This window comes from Sebastes fasciatus, chromosome 13, assembly GCF_043250625.1.
Source record: "Sebastes fasciatus isolate fSebFas1 chromosome 13, fSebFas1.pri, whole genome shotgun sequence".
Lineage (NCBI taxonomy): Eukaryota > Metazoa > Chordata > Actinopteri > Perciformes > Sebastidae > Sebastes > Sebastes fasciatus.
In genome coordinates this window covers 21027154-21051702 of record NC_133807.1, presented here as the reverse complement: position 1 = coordinate 21051702, position 24549 = coordinate 21027154, and the positions used below count along the sequence as shown (strand labels likewise).

The following is a 24549-nucleotide window of genomic DNA, read 5'->3' as shown; positions in this document are numbered from 1 at the left end:
TCTAGTGCCAAGCCTAAAGGCAGACTTTTCTATGAATAGTTCTTTCCTTGCCTCCTTAAATATACAAAAAAATATATATGGTGGCTCCTTGGTTACTTAGTTGTGCACTTTTTGTATTCACACCTGCTTAGTCACCCTATTTATTTTGTTATCTTTTTTATATATATATATATATATATACATCTTCAAATGCCAGTGTAAGATAATGTATGCCTGGTTATTATTCAGACAGAAGTGATTGTATGAGGTTCTTGTTGTGCTCAACAGGATCAAAATGACCTCAGCGTTTATTTACTGTTTTATTCCATATATCTGATTTTTTCCAAAATTTTCCGATGAACTCTTTCCATCTAAAATATGCACAATTCATATTTAAAAAAACACAATAAGGGACTTTTTCATCGAAGCTTTATTTTGTAATCACACCTCTGTTGCATTTACAGGTCACAGTTTAACATGCGTGTGTTTCTGATTAACATTTCAATGATACATAAAAAGTAATCATCCTCTTATTGCACAACAAGACCTACATATAAAATTGAATAAACACATATATATAGATATTTTTCAACTTTATTTGCATCGTACACAGCCAATACAGAACCATGAAGGATTCAAAACAAAAACAAAAATGTGTCAATGTAACTGCTTAAAAATAAACAAAACCAAAAGATTCCTATTATACCTGAACGCAGCGTGACGCAGGGCTTATTCTGGCTTCTGATTGGTCAGCTCGAGAAAGCTCAGAAAAAAACAGGTGACGCCATATTGTTAGCTTCACGAAGAAAAGAGCGAGCTCTACATTTCTCAGTAAAGATGCCAAAATAGTACGTGTCACCTTCATTTTTAACACATTTTAACACTGTCTTTAATAGCTATATTATAGCATTACTTGTAATATAGTGAGGTGTTAAGTATTAGACGTTGTTAGACTGTTTCCACTCACAAGTGTCTTGTGTTTCACAGGCTGACTTTGATCGACTGTAGTTGCTAAGAGATGGCGCACACTGGAGCGATGGAAGAAGACGCAGCTCTGGCTGATTGTTGCTCTGTCCAGCAGGGGTCTGGTGGTAGTAGTGTGTTTCTGAGAAGTCGACCATGCTCCAGCGAGAGAGACGGTCAGGTGAAGGCTGTCAAAGCTGCTCTTCAGTCCAGGTTGGGGCCCTACGAGCCGGTCCTGACCTACCTACAGTCCGTCCTAGTGTGGGAGAGACCTCTACAGTGTCTGCTGCTCTACACTGTAGTCAACGTGGTCTTCTGGTGAGTTCCTCTTTTTATTATTATTGTGTTATTAAGTGATTACAAAACAAGTCAAGTGAAGACATGTGCAGGGACATATATATAAAAAATATATTATACAGAGAAAGACAAATAAAGTACAAAAACAACACAAGCAGGTTGGTGTGTGTGTGTGTGTGTGTGTGTGTGTGTGTGTGTTTGTGTGTGTGTGTGTGTGTGTGTGTGTGTGTGTGTGTGTGTGTGTGTGTTTGGCATTGAATGAGTCTAGATGGTAATATATATATATGCAAGGTAAGGTGCAGGAGTCATGGTTGGTGAACAGTCATGAAGAGAAATCATCACACTGGTAAGTAAGTATGCTTGAAAAATAAGGCAGACTTTTATTTTCAGTCTGTAAAAATTCCATCAAACAAAGGGGGAAAATCCTCTGCATTTAGTTACACTGCTCACCACATGCCTGGTGCTGTTCTTTTTACCACTCTTTCAAAACTCTACTTTCACACATGGTCATATAACCTAACAGCAAGCGCGTCCAGTTCAAACTGGCCTATCAGGCGAGTACTGCCATAAGCTCAGACTGGAGACACCTGCAGTGAGAACCTAGGATATATATATATATATATATATATATATATATATATATATATATATATATATATCCTTCCTTTTATGTGTAGAGCATAGGGGAAACAAAAAGAAAATAAATGAGTAAAATATATATATAATACAGTATATACACATATATATTAATAATATGAATAATAATAAAGATGATGATGATGAAGTCATGATAATAATATCAATAATAATACCAACACTTACAATAATAAGTGAGATAAATAAGTAAATAATAACAATAATAAAGATTAAAAAATAATGTTTTAGGTTGTTCTGGTGAGTTTTAAGCTCAAGCTTATATTAGCACGTGTTGATGATGGCAACCCTGTTCTAGTTTCCTCAGTGTGTTTATAGCAACCTGCGCTCAAACAATACAGAGGCTGTTTGGGTGAAAGCCAATGTGGCAGCTGGTGCTTTTTTTTTTACACAATGCAAGTGTTTCACCTGTCAATTCAAGACAAGCCAGATGGCCAGCTAGTGGCACTATTTATAGACACACACTTCTACCTCTTTGACTCTAAAGTTGCTCCCTAACAGAACCGTTTTCTTAATCTTGATAACAGCGTGGTGCTGTGGATTATCCTCCTTACTATTTTCATTATTTATGTGTGAGTGTGAGGCTGTACATATAGGTTAAAACTGCAATTTACATGTCAATGTGTTGTTGTCTTAGTGTGGTGCATCAAATCTATGAGGCATTAAGCACATGTCAGTGAATATCAGTCTATTTCTTACCATGTGTGATCAGCCCAGAGGTGTACTCAAATGTTTAACATCAAGAAGAAAATACAGAAAAAATCAATAGTTGGGGCTGCAAGATATTGGGGAAAAAATGACATTGTGATATATATATATATATTTTATTGCAATATTTAAAAAAATATAGGAATTTTCCAAGCTGCCAAAAAGTTGTAGCATTGTGTGTTTTGAGTTTACTTGACATTCCACGTCCTGCGATGTGACTAGTTAACATGTGCACATTGCGATGTCAATGCTCAAACTATATATCGTGCAGCCCTAATCAATAAGAGAAGGTGTAGGACTGGACTGGGACGCTTTTTGGCCAAATTTGGTGACCTTGATATTGTTGCATATGGTAAGAATCACTGACCTGGGAAATAGAGAGGGGAAGCTGGTCTGGTCAGCCTGCTTGTTGAGTTCAGGCATTCAGCCTTTATTCGATTAGACCACTGGGCATGTTAGGCTGCTCATCTTGTCTCCCTTTTACTTGTGCTTCAGCACTCACTCAGTGGTGCAGGCTAGTTTCTGCTCAAAGATATGCACTCATGATTTAATTTTTGCACATGTGTACACATTGTTGTTTTCGTACAGGGCTAGGTTTACTTAAACATTTGCATTTTATGTTTTTAACCAGCTGTAGCTACTAATTGCACTGCTTCCCCAAATACCAAAACACCTCGCTCTGCCAACAAACTCTTTGTTAGGTTAATCTCTAACTGCTGATTGTCAGAATCCTCTAACATTGTTGTGGTCAACACATTTTGAGGTCTTGTGATCTGAAAGTGGAGCAACACTTTGGGACTCTAATTATTGAGGTCCAAAGAAGTGAAATTAATTTGTGTGAAAGTGAGCAACCACCTGAAACAACATGATTTAGATGTAGCTTTTCCATGGTTAGTGGGGATTGTATTTATCAACACTTCCCTGATTTGCCACCCTTTCATTTTATTTATATTACAGCAGTGCCATCAGTTTTGAAGAAGAAAATGTATCATCATATTTTAGTATTGTCTTTCCTGGTTAATATCTATGCATTAACTAATGGGTGTAACACACACCAGATAACTTCCTCTTTTCTTACTTCTGAGTAAAGGAAACAGTAGATCATCACTCAAGGGTGTTGTGGTTTCATGAATTATAATAAGTAGTTGAATTGTGTAACTTTGTTAATCGTTTCCTCCCGGGGTAACGGGCATTAAAAGTCCTGTCTGTTCATGTGTGTGCTCTGTTTTTATTCCCCTCCAGGTTCTTCGCCCTGACCTCACTGCGCCTGCTGTTCCTGCTGGCTTCAGGTCTGGCTGTGTTTGTCTGTGTTGATACCTGGAGAAATAAAATCTGGCCAGAGATTAAAGGTGAGAAGTCGCTTTTTATGCATATACAGTACATGTTCTGTGGTTTTCCTTTACTTTCCTTCTTCCTTGCATTAATTGTATCAGGTTGCTATGATTGCAACAAATGTACTTTGTCAGAATAGATATGACACCAATCAGCAGCCCTACACTCTGAACTTTGCAGGTGATTTGTATTGTATCTGGAACAGTTAATCTCCCCAACCTGTTTTTGAACTTGTGTAACATACCAGTTGACAAAGTCCTGAAGTGGTCAAAGGCTGAAGACAACCTTAAAGGCAGGGTGGGCTATCTTGAGAAGCTGGCAAGAGTACACCACATTTAAAAAAGATGATCCAGCCGTAAAACGAGCCCAGTGCTGACAACTCTTTTGCAATGAAAGTAGATAGCAGCATTAGCTGTCTCTATATCTAGAGAGAAAGTCACCAAGTCGGCAACACTGACAGTCCATCCCTTCAGGCCTCCCTCCAAAGCTACTCCCCCATAATTATCATTATTAACGTAAACAATGAACATGGCTGTTGATAGTACTCACAGCTGTCAAGCTAGCAGCTTGTGGAAGACTCAGGTGAAGCACAATGAGTGCTTGGGTAGAGTGCATACAGGCAAGGTAAGCAGGTAGACCCGTCCAATCACTACATTCAGGCCAAATGAAATGATAAGACGGGTTTATTACAGTCCTGCAACAGCCACAGATACCGTATCTTTTTTTTTTTTTTGGCAGAACATTTGATTTATTGATTTCTGGAGGATGTAACGAGAATTTCAACAAATATATGAATGAATATAATAAAAACAAATTTCTAAAATCCTTACCAACCCTGCCTTTAACAAGAAAGTGCAACACAATTTGGACTACTATTTTTAAAACATTGTACACCCAGTATGTTTCTTAACGTGATGAATGTTCTCTCTCTCCACAGTCAGACACATGGACGAATCAGAGAATGAGAGGTTTGTTACTGTAACCACCAGCCTTCAAAGATAATGCCAACATTAATAATAATAATAATAATATAAGTAGAAAGCTGCTAAAGGTGTTAATAATTTTCTCTATTTGTGCAGCTGGGGTCTGGTGCAGCCCGGCATCCTCAGTGTGCCTGAACTGTGCCACCACATCGCTGAGGCCTGGGTCAGTGTAGCAGTTGTCTCATCCAGTGTAGTGCAGTACAAACAACGTAACCCTGGCAAGGTGAGGACCACACACCTCATTCCATATATATCACAGCGTCTTTGTCGGGTATGGAAACACACATTTTAAAGTGTGTATTTAATGTCTCTCACATTTGAGAAATCTGACATAGTAATTATTCCAGTCTCATTATTCTCAAACTAAGCACCACAATCCATCCAATATAATAAGTTTAGTGATTATAATAATAGTAAGTGAAGGAATGAGTGAATATCAATATGTTGTCCAGCCCTATTCTGGTTGTAAGCATTGGATACATTCACCATAGTCAAGTAGGTGCTGACCAAGGTTATAATTGTTTTGAATTCTCAATTCATCTTTATTGTATTTTAGTTTTGAATTTTCAATACGTTTTTATTTTTTTATTTTATTTTTTACTTTTCGATTTTAGTTTTAGTTTTCAGAGTGTGTTTTCTAGTTTTAGTTTAGTTTCAGTTTTTCAGAAATGTATAGTTTTTACGCATTTAGTTTTTGTTAAGGTCAGCTTTAATGTCTCAGAAGTATGTAACTACATATAAAATACATGGTCGGAGAACTGTGTAGGAATGGCCATAATGTTTAATGTTTAATCAAGTCCATTCAGCTCTGTGGTTCAATGTCACAAGAGTTGATGGAAATACATGCAGTCTCCTTTTTTCGGTAGTGATATAGCTACAAAACTAAAACAGAAATTAATTTAAGATCATATTTATTTAATTTTTTTATAAGTTTTTAGCCAGGCAAGATAGTTTCAGTTTAGTTTTAGTTTTTCTTAAAGGGTATAGTTAGTTTCATAGTTTAGTTTCAGTTTACTACAAATATATTTCACTGCTTATTTCCGTTTCAGTTTTAGTTTTAGTTTACTTGTGCTGACTTGATTCCCTGTGTGTTGTTGCTCTGTCAGTTCTGCGTCCTGACTTGTGGCATGTTCACCTGCTTGGCTACGGTTGGACGCTACATTCCTGGATTGGTGCTCTCCTACTCGGCTGGTGAGTCCCGGCAGTTTAATCAGTCCTAAGTACACATCCAGACTTCTTCACAGCACAGTGTTGGCAGGGAAACTCGGCCTGACTGGTTCTATTAAAAATACATGGGTGGTGAAACCAGATCTGTGGGGCCCCGGTACCAGATCCTAGCCTGTGAGGTGATTAAAGCCGGGATGAGACACACAAGGAAGGAGTGAGGGAGGGAAGGGAGCCAGGCAGAAAGCTAAGGAGGTCAGACTGAGACTGGGCTAATCCCCTATCCTGCTACCAGCGTGGGCTGGAGAGCCGGGGAGGAAAGAGCTGCCAAGGCCTTCTACTCTGACGTCTGAGACAATCCACAGCAGCTCTACATGTTAACTCCCTGCTGCTCCCTCTGCCTCGCCTTGTCTGTATCTCTACTGAAGCAAACACAGGCGTGTGTCTACTTACAGTGATGAGAGTAATCTAAAAACTGAATCTGTACCGAATATAAACAAACACAGCTTTTATGTTACCTTGTGTAAAAAAAAAAAAAAAAAAAGAATATCCGAATACCAAAATTGAAAACCAAATACCTACCCAACGAACAAATAGCCAAATATTCGGGTCCAGTTTGACAGAATTCCCTTCTTCTTTATAACGACTGGTATTCTCTTCCTCTCCTCTAGTATGGGCTACTCTCCTGGCTCCTCTGGGAGCCTATCACAGGATTTTCCAGCATGTGTTAGTGAAGCTGGATCCGGTCCTGCAGCGACTGGACTTCAGTGTTTATGGATACATGATGTCAAAGCCTGTCGATAATCAGTGTAAGTAGTACAGCAAATTTAATTTTTATTTATTTCTTTTTATCAGACTACTTTTGATATTTGAAACTTTCTGCATGCTGATCTGACACTGCAAATTTAATGAAAATAAAGTCAAAGCCACAATTGAACCTTAAACTAATAAACGTGAAGATAACTTTCACTTGGATTTCACAACTAACAGTGTTATTCTTCTGATCAGTGTTTGTTTGAATAACACTTGAACATGCTGATGATTTTACTGCATTAGATATAAGTGATGTCATCAAGCTGATCATTTGTAGTCAGAAACTCATCATTTTAGCTAAAATGACATGTTGTTAATGCCTTAGTCCCCTCTGGTGGAATAAAACCACATGTTGGTTTTACTTGTTGAACTGATTACATGCACTGTTTGTGACTGTAAATGTATAAATGTTGTCTGTATGTTTGTTGGCTGCAGTCCTGCGGAGGCCTCTCCGTGGTGCAGCCTCAGGTGAAGACAGTGATAGCGAGGAGGAGTTGGCTGCTTTCTGCCCATCGGTAAGTCTGTTTAACTCCTAAAGTCTTCTATATATATTAACTGTGACTTTTTCTGTCATGTCTACTGTGACTTTTATGACATAATACTATGACTTTTTTTTTTTTTTTTAACAATGACTTTTATGGCATACTATATTTCTTTTTTACTTTTTATGGCATACTATACTATGACTATTTTTTAAAACTTTTTTATGGCTTACTATACTATTTTATTTTTTACTTTTTATGGCATACGATGCAGACCTTTTATATTTTATGACATACTCTACTTTGACTTTTTAAAATACTTTTTATGGCATATGATACTATGACTTTTTTAAAAAGTTTTTTATGGCATACTATATTATTTTTTGTTTACATTTTATGGAATACTATACATTGCTTTTTTTAATGACTTTTTATGGCATACGATACTATGACTTTTTTAAACTCCTCTATGACATACTATATTATTTTGTTTTTTATTTTTTGTGGCATACTATACTGTGACTTTTTTAATTACTTTTTATGGCATACTATACTGTGACTTTTCTATGACTTAAAGTGGTAATTCTAGTTTTCTGTTCTGCTGTGTTTCCGATGTGTTTTTCACATTTTGCTCTCACATAGTAGTTGTGACAACATGCCGCTCTTAAGGTTCCCTAAATGGACTGTAGCTTATTAAGCAACTTAAATTAAGCACCCTCTTTATGTGGACAGTGTATGTTATCAATTCAATTATACAGATAAAACATTCACTACATACCTATGGCTTTGTATTTAGTATGTATCATAGTTTTAGTTACAGGAGCACATCTGAGCCACTTCCTGTTGGGGTTAAGAACTTCACATGATGTGCTGTGTCTCTCATGTGCTTGTGTATTTTTCACCTTAATGTGTGAGTTTGTGGTGAAGCCTACAGAAGGCATGAGGGCAAAAATATAGCTAGAACAGAGACAGTTTGCCAACTCTTTATAGCAAAGCGAAAGAGAAAAAGTTTATAAAAAGATTTTGACTAACATATAAAACAACTTGATACAACTTATAAAATATGTTAACATTTTCAATCTTCTGTCTCTCCTAGTTTGATGATGCTATTGTAATGAAGGAACTTGCTCTCACCGACTCTGAGCATTCTGATGCCGAGGTGTCCTACACTGATAATGGAACATTTAACCTATCGCGTGGCCAGACCCCGCTCACAGAGGGCTCTGAGGGTAAGTACGCAGATATTGCAGATTTCTTTTTCCTTTATTTTCTGGTTTGTTCTTGTCCCTCACCATGTTCCTGCCTGTATTTTGGTCAGATCTTGACAGACACAGTGATGCTGAGGAATCCTTTGCTCAAGACCTCCCAGACTTCCCCTCCATAAACCCTGATCACACTCTGATGGATGACGACGATGACACCAGCATAGGTCTACCTAGTCTGGCTATGTCTGGGCTAACTAGTCACCGGGCTTCAGTGCTGGATATAGATGCTCATCTGGACTCAGATCAGGAGGATCTGGATACAGAACTTTCTCTCAGCGGTCTGCCACTTCCCTCTGATTTTGCCGGAGACTTGGCCGGAGTCATCGCCAGCAACATGATCCAGGCAGCGCTGGCCGGGGCGATGCAACCTCGGCCTCCTCCTACCCACCGCAGAGAAGGCCCTCCCAGGGCCGGAGCCCACCGAAGCTACCGCAAGCAGTCCAGCTCCGAGCTGGACACAGACTTGGACGGGGAGGACTTTGAAATGCTGGATCAGTCTGAACTGAACCAGATGGATCCCCTTGCAGGAGGAGGAGGAGGTAGTAGACGAGGAGAGAGCCAGGGATCTAACTTCTTGTCTAGCCTGCTGGGTAAACCACAGTAGTGTGTGTGTGTGTTGAGTGTGTGTGTGTGTGAGCGTGTGTGTCCGTACGCCTGTGTGCACGAGTGCAACATCATGGGCAATGTTCATGTTGATGATTTTAGGTTCCAGCAGCCCTGCTTCTAATTGGCATCAGTTTATCACTGTGAAGAACTTCTTTTCTAACTTTTCAAACTCTTTTCTCCCATACCTTTTAAACCCTGATCATCCAGACTTTTATTTTGTAGGCTGAGCAATAGGAGCTGCAACAACAAAACATAAAAAACATTCAAACATTACCAGCATTATTGAGCCTTGTTGCAGTCTTTTAATTATTTGCACCCATAAGTTACAAGGGTACTTGTTAGTAACTATAAATAAATAAACAGTGCCCATAAAAATCTTTTCTACCAGGAGGTCGAGACATACAGGGCTATTTAACATGGGACCAAATATGACATTCCTGTTGGTTGAGCTGAGCCATATTACTTTGATAATGACATTATGGATCAGCATTACATGTTAATTTAGTTTCTTTAGTCATTTGAATAGCTGATATAGATTTATTTATATATACATAAATCAACCCCTCATTTGTTTTCATCACATTTTGTCCAAAAAACAGCAGTTCATGTTGCTGTTGATATTAGTGCTCTGCTGTTCTTTCAAGTAACATGGCTTTTATCCGTTAGATTAATTATTTAATGTTACAGGTTTACAGATTTTAATTAACATTTCTTGAACACTTGTCAGCCGTTGTGGATTTGGACAGCGATTCTCTTCCATGATGAAGATGCAGTTCTCTGTATGACTGTCTTTACTTTTTTTCCTTTCCGGCAATCTAGCATATGAAAGCATCCTCATAAATTTTGGAAGCTTGTTTTCTTTTCTTTCAATAATGTCACATTACAGTCTTAAGATATCTGACCTGGAGGAACACATGATGTTATGTTCATGGTATTTATGAACTTGTGCCCCAGGGGGAGGTCTGTTTCTTTTTGTTTGCGTAAGTTCCGAATATTTTTCACTTTCCTGCGCTTTAATACAGCTCAATAACATATGTCCATGTTTAATACCGTGAAGAATGAGCCCTCATTTTTGTGTGTTTTTCTTTTTCAAAAGTAATATTTAAACAAATTTATTAATCTTTTACCATCCTTGTATTTCATGTAGTTGACAGTTATGCTGAACTTTTTAAGAGAAAAATAAAATATCATTCAATTCATAGATATTTTACTATTTTAATGCAGAAACATGTTTACATCAAAATTGGCTATAGAAAGTTATCGTAATATCATTTTTTAAAAGTGTTACTATGTAAAGGTTTAAAGTGGCTTTTGTGTGAAGGTGAGCCTGATTTCCTTTTGATGGACAAACCATGTCAGTATGTCAAAACTTTACTGTGGAAATGGCACTAAAAACTTAAATAAGCCACAGTTGAGATTTATTAAAATTAAATATAACGAGTCTAAAAACAATGCTGGGTTTTAAATAGACACATTGCTCTCTTGATTTGTGTTATTTTGAGAGGAAAATTATAGCTGCAAAAGATTAAGCACAATAGGAAAAACTGCTGGATCCACATTCATGGAGGTGAAGTAGGAAAAAGGTGCACTGATAGGAATTTGCTGGGATTTTTAGGGTGAAAAAAGAGGAGGTAGTCTTAGTTGTTTGACTTGGTTTGACCACCTCAGTTAACCAGGATGTTGCTCATTGCTGCTCCATGAAGAGTTAGTTCCTCAGTATGAGTGATCTGTAGTCAGTTACATTCATTAATGTAATGTGCATAGTAGTGTATTTTCTTCTCTGTAATTGGTTTTGATATGTTTTGATGTGCAAATCGTATTGAATAAAATGTTTGCAATTAAGTCTGTCTTGGATATTATTTCAGGACAGGAGGTGAAAGGTGTACAATAATCTTCCTTCAGGTCCTGAAGGAAACCATCCTCTATACGCTTACAGTAGCCTATATGTGATACCCTGTACTACACTATAATTTCAGCAGACACAAGCTTTTGTATTGCTACGCAGATTATAAAATTATAGTTTGTTTTTTCAACATACTATACTATGACTTTTTAACGATATACTATACTACGCCTTTTTTTCGACATACTATAATATGACTTCTTTTGACATACTATACTATGACTTTTTTTTTTCGATAAATTATACTGACTTTTTCGACATAGTATGGTATGTCGAAAAAAAAGTCATAGTAGTATGACGAAAAAATAAAAAAGAAAGTAATTGTGTAGTATGTAGAAAAAAGAAAAGAAAAAAAAGTCACTATACTACGACTTTTTTTTTTTCTTCTAATTTTCCACATACTATGGCCTCTCCGGCTGGTGGTTCCATGGTGGAGAGGCGGTCTTGTTGATCTGGCTCTATCTATTTGGCATTAAGGGGAGGTCGTGTTGCTCTGGCTCTATCTGTTTGGTGTGAAGAGGAGGTCGTATTGCTCTGACTCTACCTGTTTGGCGTAGGGTGGAGGTCGTCTTGCTCTTGCTCTATCTGTTGGGGACGCCGAGAAGCTGCTTGACATCCTCCTGGATCCACCTTCTCACATATGTTCACATTATATGTATTATTTTTTGTCATATGGTTTGTCTATGTTGTATTTTCATTATATTGTTACTCTGTACACATGACATCTATTGGACGTCTGTCCATTGTCGAAGGGGGATTTTGGGCTATATAAGTAAAATTTACTTGACTATGACTTTTTTCATTTTTTTCAACATACTATAATATGACTTATTTTTTTGAAATACTATACTATGACTTTTTTTCAACATACTATAATGTGACTTTTCTTACATACTATGCTATGCTTTTTTAAATATTTTTTTCCATATACTATAATATGACTTATTTTTTTCGACATACTATACTATGACTTTTTTACGACATACTATACTATGACTTTTATTCAACATACTATACTAGGACTTTTTTTCGACATACTATACTATGACTTTTATTCAACATACTATACTAGGACTTTTTTTTGACATACTATACTAGGACTTTTTTTTTCGACATACTAAAAGTAATTTGGTATTTCACAAAAAAAAGTCATAGTATTGTATGTCGAAAAAAAGTCATAGTATAGTATATCGAAAAAAGTCACTTCGGACTGTTCTCTTCGTATATTTGACTCCGTCATCAGAAGTTAGACCTGAAAATAGACTGTGTCACATAAGGAAAAAAAAGTCAGTGTGTCGAAAATAGAAAAAAAAAATCATGCTATAGTATGTGGAAAAAAAGTCATAGTATAGTTTGTCGAAAAAATAAAAAAGTCATAGTATGTAAGTCATAGTATGTATGTATAGTATGTCGAAAAAATAAAAAAGTCATATAATACTATGTCGAAAAAATAAAAAAAGTCATAGTATTTTGTCGAAAAAAAAAGTCATAGTACAGTATGTGGAAAAAAAGTCATACTATGTCGAAGAACAAAAAAAAAGTCATTGTATAGTGTGTCAAAAATAGAAAAAAAAATCATGCTATAGTATGTGGAAAAAAAGTCATAGCATAGTATGTCGAAAAAATAAAAAAGTAACATTATAGCATGTTGAAAATAGTAATAGCATAGTATGTCAAAAAGAGTCTTTTAAAAGTCTTAGTATCGTGTGTCGAAAAAAGTCATAGTATAATGGGCAAAAAAAAAAATCATATTATAGTGTGTTGAAAAAATTAAAAAGTCATACTATAAGACTTACAGTCCCTTTAATTTGTAGACCAGCCACAATTCCAGAGCTCTCACTCTGCTCTTCTTTGCGGGTATCACAAACTTTTTTTTTTTTAAAGGACAGACTCATGTGGTCGCGTGGGGGCGATATTATTTCTACTAGTGTGTTGCATCTTAAAGCATAAACGATCTTTTCCGTGACGCATATTTCGCGGGAAACTCGGTTTGTAAAGCTGAAGGTAACGTGTAGAAGTTAGAGATGAGTAAAAAGGATAACGGTAAGAGTTCACTTTATGTCTGTTTATGTTTCTGACTGTAACAAGATAGCTGTCCTATCCGACTCTCGTATCGAGGTGAACGACGCTGATATGATCTCACAGATTATACAGTTTTACTCAAGAAGCTATCAGCTAATAGCCACATAGCCTACAGCATAATAAGCTAATGTTAGCGCTCAAACCTTTTCATTTGAGCTTCTTCATTGTTCACTAGTGTCTTAAGCTCACTTTGGCCTAAACATACAAACAGACAAAATAAAGGCCTGCAACATAAAGTAAAATAATAAGGGCTAGTACCATCAATGTGCGTCAAGGCACCTTAAAAGATCCAAATACCACACAAATCCAGCTGTCATTTCTAGCTATAGTTGAGGTTTATCAGCTATAATATTTTAAATTTAAGTACCATTTGGGAATGTTTGTGTCAGCCTATATTATGATCACATCCACAGGCTCGACACTCATCCTTGCATACCTGAATGAGAAGAACAGACCCTACAGTGCTCAGGATGTCTTTTGCAATTTACAAAAGCAGCATGGATTTGGCAAAACGGTGAGATTAATACTTACTTATAAGATGATTGTGCTGTGTGTCAGTGTAGCTTACAATTAATGATTGATTGCATATTTGTGATTCACCAGGCAGTGGTCAAAGCCATGGAGCTGCTGGCTCTAGAGGGCAAGATAAAGGAGAAAATGTATGGAAAGCAAAAGATTTATTTTGCTGATCAGGTTAGTTTGTTCATCTGAAATACAGTATTGTTGTGGAAAGTAGGCACTGAAAGTCATTTCTGCCAAAAACTGCTATTAATAGTCTTCTGCTGCTAACCTTCCCTACAGTCTCAGTTCAAAGACGTGAACGATGCAGACCTGAAGGCGATGGACTGTCAGGTCTCACAGCTCAATGCAGAGGCGCAGTCGCTCACCCAGAGCTGCAGACAGCTAAATTCAGGTGAAGTAAACTGGTTATCTTTACAAGTTGGTGTCTAAAGACAGAGGCCCTGTTCAGACCTGGTATTAACATGCGTCCTGAGTGATCCGATCACAAGTGGACAGCAAGTACAGTTGTGAACTCACTCAAGATGCATTGAGATCTGATCACTCAGACCACATTCGGAAGTGGTCTGGGCCACATATGGCCACATTCAGTGGGTACGCAAATGTGTCCGGGGCCACATTGAAGGACCGCCTACGCAACTGACGTCCCGCTTGGATCCGCAGGGTTTCACTGCGCTTCTCATGTGACTAGACAGGCAGACGCGAGCACTTGTTTGCCTTGCGGCATGAAAACAGCTTCTGTGCTCTACTGTATTCTGTCGGTTCAACTGTATTTTATTAAAATTTATCTTATCTATAGGCTACATAATCTACAGACTATCAGATTAGGCATGGGAAGTGTGTTATCATACTATCGGAGATGTGTCGCGCCCGCCCAAATGAATCGCACATTTTGTATGTGTTCAAAATGCACCTTAAAGGGAGATTTGTCAAGTATCTGATACTCTTATCAACATGGGAGTGGACAAATATGCTGCAAAAGTATGTATGTATTTGTTATTAGAAATGAATTAACACAAAACAATGACAAATATTGTTCAGAATATTTAGCATAAAGAAATATGCGCAAATCATAACATGGCAAACTGCAGCCCAACAGGCAACAACAGCTGTCAGTGTGTCAGTGTGCTGACTTGACTATGACTTGATCCAAACTGCATGTGATTGTCATAAAGTGGGCATGTCTGTAAAGGGGAGATTCGTGGGTACCCATAGAACCCATTTACATTCACATATCTGGATGTCAGAGGTCAAGGGACCCCTTTGGAAATGGCCATGCCAGTTTTTCCTCGCCAAAATTTAGTTTAAGTTTGGAGCGTTATTTAACCTCCTTCCCCACAAGCTAGTATGACATGGTACCAATGGATTTTTTAAGTTTTGTAGTTTCATTTGATGCCAGTATCTTCACTCTAACTTTAAGACAGAGTCCGCTACAACCTACAAATTTGCAAGTTGCGTTAATTTGTTAAAAATATTAGTGGCGTGAAAAAGAAATTGCGTTAACGTGTTATCGCTTTAACTTTTACAGCCCTAGTATTTGTGTGTAGATTGGACATGCATTTGTGAGTGCCCAAAAATACGCACAAATCATTGTACACACTCACATTTTTCATTTTAGATCATGTAATACACATTTGTGACCATTTTGAGACTAATTTCACTCCATACTACACAGTACCAAGATATGTGCATTTTGCACAGTTTTAGGCCACAGACAGAATCTTTCTATACAAGTACAGTAAATGGTTTACTTCTCCGTACTCAAGGAACCGTGTTTTTTGTTGTACTGCATTATGAAAGGGAATGTTATTTACGTTTGTGTGACCTTCCCACTAACAGAGCTGAAGGAGCTCAGTAGCTCCCTGACAACAGAGGAAATGATGTCAGAGCTCAAGGAGCTGAAAGCAGAGTGTTCGGGGTACAGAGCGCGCATGGAGAAGATAAAGTCAGCCACAAATCACGTCACACCAGAAGAGAAAGCGAAGGTCGGGAATGCATTTATGCTTTTCTAATTACAGCAAAACATCTTATAAACCTAGTAAAGATACTACTATTGTTGTTTCTCTGTTTGCTGTACAGTATGGTAGTACAATGCTCATAATATTTTGATTTACAGGTTTACAAGGACCGGAATGTTTACGTGAAAGAGTGGAAGAAGAGGAAGAGACTGGTATGTATATTGAGCTGCAATTATGATTGTTATAAAGAGACATATGCTGTTGCCACTAAATTCTTAAACTTTGTTGTGCTTTGTTTCTCTTAGGCTTCAGACATGATGGATGCAATCCTGGAAGGGTATCCTAAGAGCAAGAAGCAGTTCCTGGTGAGTGAAACAAGCTCATAAAATCCACCTTCTAAAACTCAACCTCATGACACCACATGTGAGTTTTGCTTGTGTGTCAGTGTTTTTTTATTCACAGTACAGTCAATTCAATTCAAGAGACAGACAGACACACAGGGAGAGAGGCGCACACACACACACACACACACACACACACACAGAGAGAGAGAGAGAGACAGACAGACAGACAGAGGCACACACACACACCGAGAGAGACAGACAGACAGACAGACAGAGGCACACACACACACACACAGAGAGACAGACAGACAGACAGAGAGAAAAACAGACACACACACACACACACACACACACAGAGAAAGACAGACAGACAGCGAGAGAGACAGAGACATATATACACACAAAGAGAGAGAGAGACACAGACAGGCAGAAACACACACAGAGAGCAACAGAGAAACACACACACACACACAGACTAATATAATACGTGGTGTTTCCCTCACAGGAGGAAGTTGGAGTGGAGACTGATGAGGACTGTAAGGTGACCGTGCCAAGTGACTGAAACACCAAGAAAACACGTGTTCATCCACTTCATCAATGTAAGCCTGTGCAGTGCTTCGCAAAGAATATAGATTATACACCAGAGCAGTGTGAGCACAGCACATTCTTTATTTATAGCCTCTCTTGAACAAACAGTACATCTTTTAATTGAAAGTTGAACTTCCGCTGTATTTGAAAGTACATTTATACAAAAATACCTGTCATTTGCGAGACACTAAAACTACGTCACATCATTAGACAGCACTGGTGGATGCTTATCACCTCAGAGGCAACATTGGTTTATTTTTTTTCCTTTTTTAAAGCCATAAAACCAATCCTGAGCCTACGATGTAAATGTTAACCAATTAGTCAGCTGTGCGTTCTTTGTTCATTTATGTTCAGGCCCATATTGCTGCCATGTTTCTTTGAAAAAACTGTACATAATAGAACCACAATGTATAAAGCATGGAGGGTATTCATGACCGTAAGGTATTATGGAGGGTTGTCATGTTTTTTTTCCTCTCCTTTGAAATGCTTCTTCAGTATTGCTTCCAAGTTATTAAATGGTAATGACAGTAACTTTTTGACACTGAAGTGCTAACATATCTTATTTTACAGGTTCATTAGCTGCACAGATGAGGACTACTGTCCAGCTATATGATTTGTCCTTTTCTGCTGCACTTAATTTCCATATTACTAGGGGCAAATAAATGTAATATTTCTTTCTATAGGTTGACTCTTTGGATGGTAATATACAGTAGCTGGCTGTTATTAAACAGCTATAAAAGACAATACTTGAAGCAACAAGACAGAGTCAAAAGTTAAATTTCCCTGTGTTTAAAGCAAGAACAGTTAAGCAACTCTACTGAACAGATTAGCCATGTGTGTGACAGATTTTACTTACTCAGAATCGCAAGAAAACCATCACGAAAATAAGCTTTATATCATACGTTTAGAAATGTAAAATTAAGTCTTTTTTTTTTTTTATTACAATGGCTGGAAATCTCTCACCAGGAAGCTGTACGAGCACAGTGATCATTTTTATAAAGATCAGCCCTGAACAGTCAGAAGATTTTCTACTTAGTGGTGTTGACAATTCACAAGTGGTTCTTACTATCGCACTGTTTGGAATGAACCGTTTCTGATCATAAAAGCCACTGAAAGAAGAAAAATACCATTCATAGATATATGATTCATAAATATTAATGCTGCCTACATTGCACCCCTGTCATCTGTGAGATTTCAGCTGCGTTAATGAAAAACTCTAATAAAATGCTGAAGTGCCATAGAGCGCGTTCACGATTGCACAGTTAGAAGAAATGACAGTTACCTTGCAGTAGTATAGTATTTAACACTGTCTGCTACGGTTCAGGAGTGGTATGGCTGACTCACAATGTTTGTGCACTGAAGCTGAGAGGAGCCCTTTGGATCACGATTAGCCTGCAAATATATGCTTGACATAACTGGGGAGGGTGTTGGCTCATGAGTTTTTACATGTTTCATCACCCTGTCTCTCTATTTCCGTGAGTTAGGTTGATAGATTGCAGAAGCAATACGATCGACCTGTAATAGGATTGGTTTCAACTTATTTAAGGGCAACTCCGGTTACTTCCGTGACTACAACCAGTTGCACACTATACTGGCGTGTCTAACTGATGCATTTAACGGGTACATTCATTTCCAAACTATTATTTTTTTTACTTCTGAGCTCTTGTGTTTCCCCTGCATTTCTTAGCAGAACAATAGTAAGAAATATGAACAGTCAGCAGTGGCTGAATATGCTCAGCTATCTGTATGTATGTACACTTACAATCAGAAATCCACTGCAACTTCTCATCTCTGCCCATAGAGTGAGGTTGAGGTAATCCAATTGCAGCCAGGGAGTCGCTGATGAGCTGAAGTGAGTGTAAATACTGCGGTGTGGCCTGAGGCTGATTGAAGTTTTTACTCCACCCTGAGAGGCCGGAGCAAGCCCAAAGTCAATTTATGGGAGTTAAGTCCAGCGGTTTCACTCAATCAGTAAAGCTGACCACTGAGCTGCCGGAGCACTCCAACGACAAACTCCCTCAGTGTCTAAGAAGGAACAGAAGAAAACACACAAACTGATATCTCAACATTAAAGGGAAACTTTGGTATTTTTCCACCTGCACCCTGTTTTCCCATGTTTTGGTGTCCAAGACACCAAACCAAGACAAAGTGTCAAAAATATTCCTCACCTGTGGCTTGCAGTGCTCCTCAATCCAGCTGAAAACGCAGGCAGAGAGTTCTTGAAAGCTGCTCACTGAAACAGAATTGCTAAAAGACAGGAACAGAGAGTCCATGATGCTCTGAAAGATGTTGAACTTGACCTGGTCCGACACCTGATCCTCTCCCTGCTGCGGGTTGTTCTGGTGGGCCTTCACTATGTGCTCATAGTTCCTATTATGAGAGACAATCACTGTTCACTGCATCACAAAATATGCAATTTAATTAATGGTTACAACTAATTCATAAAGAAATTATTAAGTTGAGTTAGATTAATTGGTTTGAAAAGTTTGTGAACCACTAACTCACGTTTTCATGATTTTCAGCGCCATCACTTCTTTCCTCAGTACAGAAACTTCCTCCTCTTGCTTCTTCTTTTCTTTATGAAGAAAATGGATGTAATCGATTGCTGCAAACAAATACAAGAATGCATCTGTCAGGGATTTCTTCACTCCACACAGCCTTAATTGTCCATTTTCGGGAGGTGTTGTCTCTCCACAACCGCTGCACGTACACCAAAATGCTGCCACTTCCTCTTTTTCCCCTAATAAAGAAATTTGAGCAAGTGACGATATATATCTGCTGCGTAATATTTTAGTCTCCATCTTTCTATTAAACTCTCAGGTCATAATATACATATAAAATATATATATATAAATGTATATATAAATATATATGTATATAAATATATTCATCATCACTGAGGTCACAAGTTGGTATTCAGTAAACCAACACCTATTATATATATATGCCCTTTGTTCTTTTCAATTATTGTCTTTTTTGCTTGCTTTGTGTAAGTAATGTGAGCATGTGAGACTAATAAAGATAGTGAGATGTCAAATGATGATTTAAAGGTGTTCAATGCGAGATTGGGAGCATTTTTATTGCCTCCGCATTGCACTCAACATGGCGACGGCTGAGCCGGTGGCTCGCAGCTAACGGTGCCAACAGCGCTAAAAGTCTTAACCTGAGGGGGGAACCAGAGGTTGGGTGGTACGGTTCTGCAACAACGCCGTCACTCAGGATGGTGTCATCAGCTGTAACCGCTGTATGAGAGCAGTGCAGAGCGGGGGTCGTGAGCTAGCCAGTGGGGCACGCTCACATGCACGAAAAGCACACGCGGTCGGCCCGGCTATGTAAACAAAGCACGGAGAAGCTCGGATTACGACATGCACGGAGGGAGAGCAACTTCAATCTCTGCTCAGGTAGACATTACTCCTCTATATCTTTACATAACAAATAGTTGTTTGATGCTATATTAATGCTCTGGATATCAATTAGAGCACCTTAAGCTACTATTCCAAATACAAACATCATTCATGAGGTTGACCTCTAAGTGTTCGTCCAATAACATCACATCTTCCAATAAGATCACATCTTACTTTTCTGTAGCACAGTAGCCTTGCTGATCTTCTGTGCTCCAACTGCGAATTCAGACTGCTGCTGGCAGGTTGGTACTATGGACTGGAGGTCATCGTAGCCTTTCTAAAGGGACAAAAAAATTTTTATTTAAGTACTGAGGAAATGAAAATAAAAAATGTACAACTCAATCTTTTTAAAAGGTATGTGTGGTGTATCTACGTGCAATAAGTCACAGAGACTTGCATCCTATTTGCAGTCTATTGTAGCCGTACCTTGATAGCATCCCTACGCTTCTGCTCAGCCTGTGTGTGCGCTTGTCTCCGTCGATCTTTATACGAGTCCTTATATGACGTCTCATGTCTGTAGTCGCTGTCTTCATCATCTATTCAAAAATATATATTAACACTCAGATTAAGAAATATGCTTCTGACATGTGACTATGACATGGAATACCAATTAACATACTGGCAGATGCACAATTTACTACTTTGCTGTTAAATAGGACTTTTCGGAAACATAGTGAGGATTAAGCTCATTTTAGTTGGTCTAAACAAGCCATAACAAGACTTTTCCTCAGAGACTGGAAGATGAATTTATAGATTTACTTAAAATGCTAAAATGGAGCTTCAGTCCATTTTCTTCCATCATAGAAATTCAGCCAACGCTGGACCATTTTTCATCTCAGTAGGATTGACAGAATGGTAACTGAACTATTTGACAGAATTTAGAGTACAAATACATGCATTATGTATAAGTCATTCAAATTGAGGAACAATCAGAGAAGCAAATATTCACATCAAAATCTAAATGTAGCACAAATTCTCTTTTTAAACTGTCTGCAATGTCAAATCCCCTGTGTTACAAACATAATACCTGTATTTGGTACTGAAGAGGCACTTGTCGAGCCGATGCTGTTGGCCCTGGACACAACTGAATCCTTTCTGGCAGTTTCAGCAAAGAAACCTACAGAGAAAGACAGCAGACATCAAAGATTTTTCACTGCAAGGCCAGAAATAGATTGACATGCTAATCATAGAGACCAAAAACACAAGGTCACCGTCACATAGCCTAAATATCAAATGATGTGACAAACAACAGGATGTGAACTGAATGAATACTCACTAGGGTCAAAGCCACTGTCGCTGAAAGCATCGTCTGTCTGCCGAGCCATCCCCAGACAAGAGAAAATGGAAAATGAGAAAATAAGAGGCTGAGTTGCTGGAATAAAAATGGTAAAAAAAAAGCGTGCTGCCCTAAATACGTTGACAATAGACCAATAGCTAGCCTGCCTGTTAGAAAGTCTTAACCCCCACTGAGCATTGCCCTGATTTGTCCAATTCATGTATGCAGGAGGGTAAAGAGCTGCACCCAATCAGCACTTCAATCACAGATCCACTGTTTGATCTAGGGCACAACACAACAGTTACTTTAATTTGAGGTTCCAAAAATTGTGTCTAGTTCCTTTTTACAATGAATCCAGGAGGACAAAACCCTGAAAACGTGTTCAATTTCAACTTGGGCTAAGTCAACGTGATAACTCAAATTCGTTTTATTCGTTTTGGGGCAAGTCATAGTCAAGTCAGCACACTGACAGCTGTTGTTGCCTGTTGGGCTTGAGTTTGCCATGTTATGATTTAAGCATATTTTATATGCTAAATGCAGTACCTGTGAGGGTTTCTGGACAATATTTATCATTGTTTTGTGTTGTTAATTGATTTCCTGTAATAATAAATACATACATTTGCATAAATCAAGCATATTTGCCCACTCCCATGTTGATAAAAGTATTAAATGCTTGACAAATCTCCCTTTAAGGTACATTTTGAACAGATAAAACATTTATTAATTTGCGATTAATCATGGACACTCATGCAATTAATTGCAATTAAATTTTCAATTGATTGACAGCCATAATTTCAACATTAAGTCTTGCTAAATGTTTAAAGTGTTTAACAATGAATTCTCTGACCAAAGGTTTCACTCTCTCTACCTACAACATTATCATATTAAAAGAGGATCCCCAAATAAACCTATATCAGACTTGCCAACAGCATCTCTTCTGATCCCTTACATGTTTTAAATGGGGAATACCAACTTCTGCTGTGTTTTTGATACCACACACCAGTGGTTTGCACAGGGTTGAATATATATGTGGTGGGGCTGCAAATAGCAATGAATTTACAAGCTTACTAATGGTAGATTTACTGCATCATTCAGTGCAGACTCTTCACTTTTCACATGGATGTTTGAAAGAAATAAGAAAAACAAAAATGTAATTTGGGTGCACATCTATTTTAAACACAAACGAGGAACATTAGTTGTCCTTTTCAGGCTTTTTTGTTTTAGTTTTTGATACCACACACCAGTGAGGATGGGGCACAGGGTTGGATTTATATGTAGTGGGGCTGCAAATAGCAATTCATTTACAAGCTTATTAATGGTAGATTTCCTGCACCATTCAGTGCAGACTCTTCACTTTCACATGGATGTTTGAAAGAGATAAGAAAAGCAAAAACAAAAATGTAATTTGGGTGCAAACGAGGAACATTAGTTGTCCTTTTTCAGGACGTTTTGTTTACTTAGCAAGCTAGCTAGCTAACTGCTATAGGCAAGGCAAGGCAGCTTTATTTGTAGAGCACATTTCAGCAACAGGGCAATTCAAAGTGCTTTACATAAACATTCAAGAACATTAAGACAAAGTGCAAAAGAACATTAAGACATAATTAAAACAGTTATAAAAACATTAAAGATTAGAAAATAAAAACAAGCTAAAAATAAAAGCTAGAAAAGAGTATAACACACATGAGTAAAAGCTCTAGTGCAGTATAAGATCATTATCTGGTTTAATAAAAGGCAGCAGCAAACAGGGAAGTTGTGCTTTTCTGGGAGCTTGTTCCAGATATTTGGTGCATAAAAACTGATTGTGCTTCTGCATGTTTAGTTGTGACTCTGGGGACACTAAGCAGACCTGATCCAGATGACCCGAGAGGTCTGGATGGTTCATAACAGAGCAGAAGATCAGACATGTGTCTTTGTAAACCAGCAGCAGGATTTTGATTTCTCTATACAAGTAGTTAGCCCTGTGACGTCAGCAAGCGTCACGGAGCTAACGTTAGCCGTCGAGCTAACTAACAAAAGCCCTGCTCCTCCACGTTAAAACTTCAACTTCCAGACAACAATGTTTGCCACTTTATCACTGCTGTTGCGCGGCAGATGTACGAATCAATTTAACACAAAAAAGTTGAGTTGTTATGTTAATTAACAGCAGTTATCTTCTTACTTTCCAGTGATCCTCCGGCGACGTCGTCGGGTCCGTCATTTTAGAATGTACAATAACTAACTGTTGTGGTGCCTTCACGGGACGCTCGTAAATTACTACTCCTTTCTTTAAAAAAAAAAAGTTACGGGGAAAACTGAAACCCCTTCTTTCAAATGTCAATAATGACTTCTCGCAGACACAGCTAGTACACGTTTTGGTAGGCTTCGTCATGAAGTAATTGTAATATTATTTATTAGCAGGCCTATACTAGTTTTTCTTAACACGGTCCATGTCGGCTGCCCCTCAATCAAAACATCTTGAATGTTCTGATGTCGAGGATCATTCGGTAATTTCCGAGGAGACCATGAATGCAGCAATCGCTCATGCTTTATTTTTTGACTTTCTTTATTGAACATACACTCATTAACATAAGTACAAATACATACTTAGACAGTAAAACAAAACAAGACAAAACAAAAATGATTACATATACATTTCATAATGCCAGAGTTTATGTTATATATATTAATAATAGGCCATGAATGCAGCAATCATTCATGCTTTTTTTATTTTTTATTTTGTAATAATTCTTTCTTTATTGAACACACGCTCATTAACATAAGTACAAATACATACTTAGACAGTAAAAAAAGAAGAAAAAAAAACCAAGATAAAAAAAGACAAAACAAAAATTATTACATATACATTTCATGATGCCAGAGTTTATTTTATATATATATATATATATCATATTATATTCATTTAATAATTTAAAAGTCTTAATGGCTTTTTTTTTTTTAACATTGGGTAAGATGGTGCTATATTGTTTGAATTCATTAATAAAATGCAGGAAAGTTGGCTTGGTTCCTGACCATTTTTTTCTTATGAATATGACATTTTCCAAAACTAATAAATAATTGTATGATATACAGCATGTTATTTTCAATCTTATCTTGACTAATACATAGCATTACATCAAACATATTTATTTAAACATTCATCTTAAATTTGGCTACATCAATCCAGAACATTCTTGTATATATTATACAGTGAAAAAATATTTATGGGAAATACTCTCTTTTTCTAATTCAC

General features: G+C 37.6%; 3 protein-coding genes across 5 annotated transcripts; 2 read left to right on the top strand and 1 right to left on the bottom strand.

Annotated features, from left to right (window-relative positions):
- The first annotated feature begins 698 nt into the window (after positions 1 to 698).
- On the top strand, positions 699 to 11088 carry retreg3 (reticulophagy regulator family member 3). The gene is made up of 10 exons (XM_074656074.1): positions 699 to 827; positions 967 to 1260; positions 3844 to 3950; positions 4871 to 4901; positions 5013 to 5139; positions 6023 to 6107; positions 6752 to 6889; positions 7329 to 7408; positions 8472 to 8604; positions 8694 to 11088. The coding sequence occupies exons 2-10, from the start codon at positions 998 to 1000 to the stop codon at positions 9242 to 9244; spliced, it is 1515 nt and encodes a 504-aa protein (XP_074512175.1). The 5' UTR covers positions 699 to 827; positions 967 to 997; the 3' UTR covers positions 9245 to 11088.
- A 1960-nt stretch (positions 11089 to 13048) lies between these two features.
- psmc3ip (PSMC3 interacting protein) lies at positions 13049 to 17856 on the top strand. Of its 2 annotated transcripts, XM_074656114.1 has the most exons (9): positions 13049 to 13192; positions 13645 to 13745; positions 13835 to 13924; positions 14033 to 14144; positions 15590 to 15735; positions 15867 to 15920; positions 16014 to 16073; positions 16558 to 16651; positions 17211 to 17856. In XM_074656114.1, the coding sequence occupies exons 1-8, from the start codon at positions 13174 to 13176 to the stop codon at positions 16612 to 16614; spliced, it is 639 nt and encodes a 212-aa protein (XP_074512215.1). In that variant the 5' UTR covers positions 13049 to 13173; the 3' UTR covers positions 16615 to 16651; positions 17211 to 17856. The 2 variants fall into 2 exon arrangements, with proteins under 2 accessions (XP_074512215.1, XP_074512214.1); XM_074656113.1 differs by having other exon boundaries at positions 16558 to 17856.
- Positions 16699 to 23620, bottom strand: mlx (MAX dimerization protein MLX). Of its 2 annotated transcripts, none has more exons than XM_074656110.1 (8): positions 23479 to 23620; positions 21321 to 21357; positions 21072 to 21161; positions 20471 to 20580; positions 20219 to 20321; positions 19146 to 19245; positions 18809 to 19010; positions 16699 to 18665 (listed from the first exon to the last, which is right to left on the bottom strand). In XM_074656110.1, the coding sequence occupies exons 1-8, from the start codon at positions 23515 to 23517 to the stop codon at positions 18609 to 18611; spliced, it is 738 nt and encodes a 245-aa protein (XP_074512211.1). In that variant the 5' UTR covers positions 23518 to 23620; the 3' UTR covers positions 16699 to 18608. The 2 variants fall into 2 exon arrangements, with proteins under 2 accessions (XP_074512211.1, XP_074512212.1); XM_074656111.1 differs by having other exon boundaries at positions 21321 to 21376; positions 23479 to 23555.
- Between the last annotated feature and the right edge of the window lie 929 nt (positions 23621 to 24549).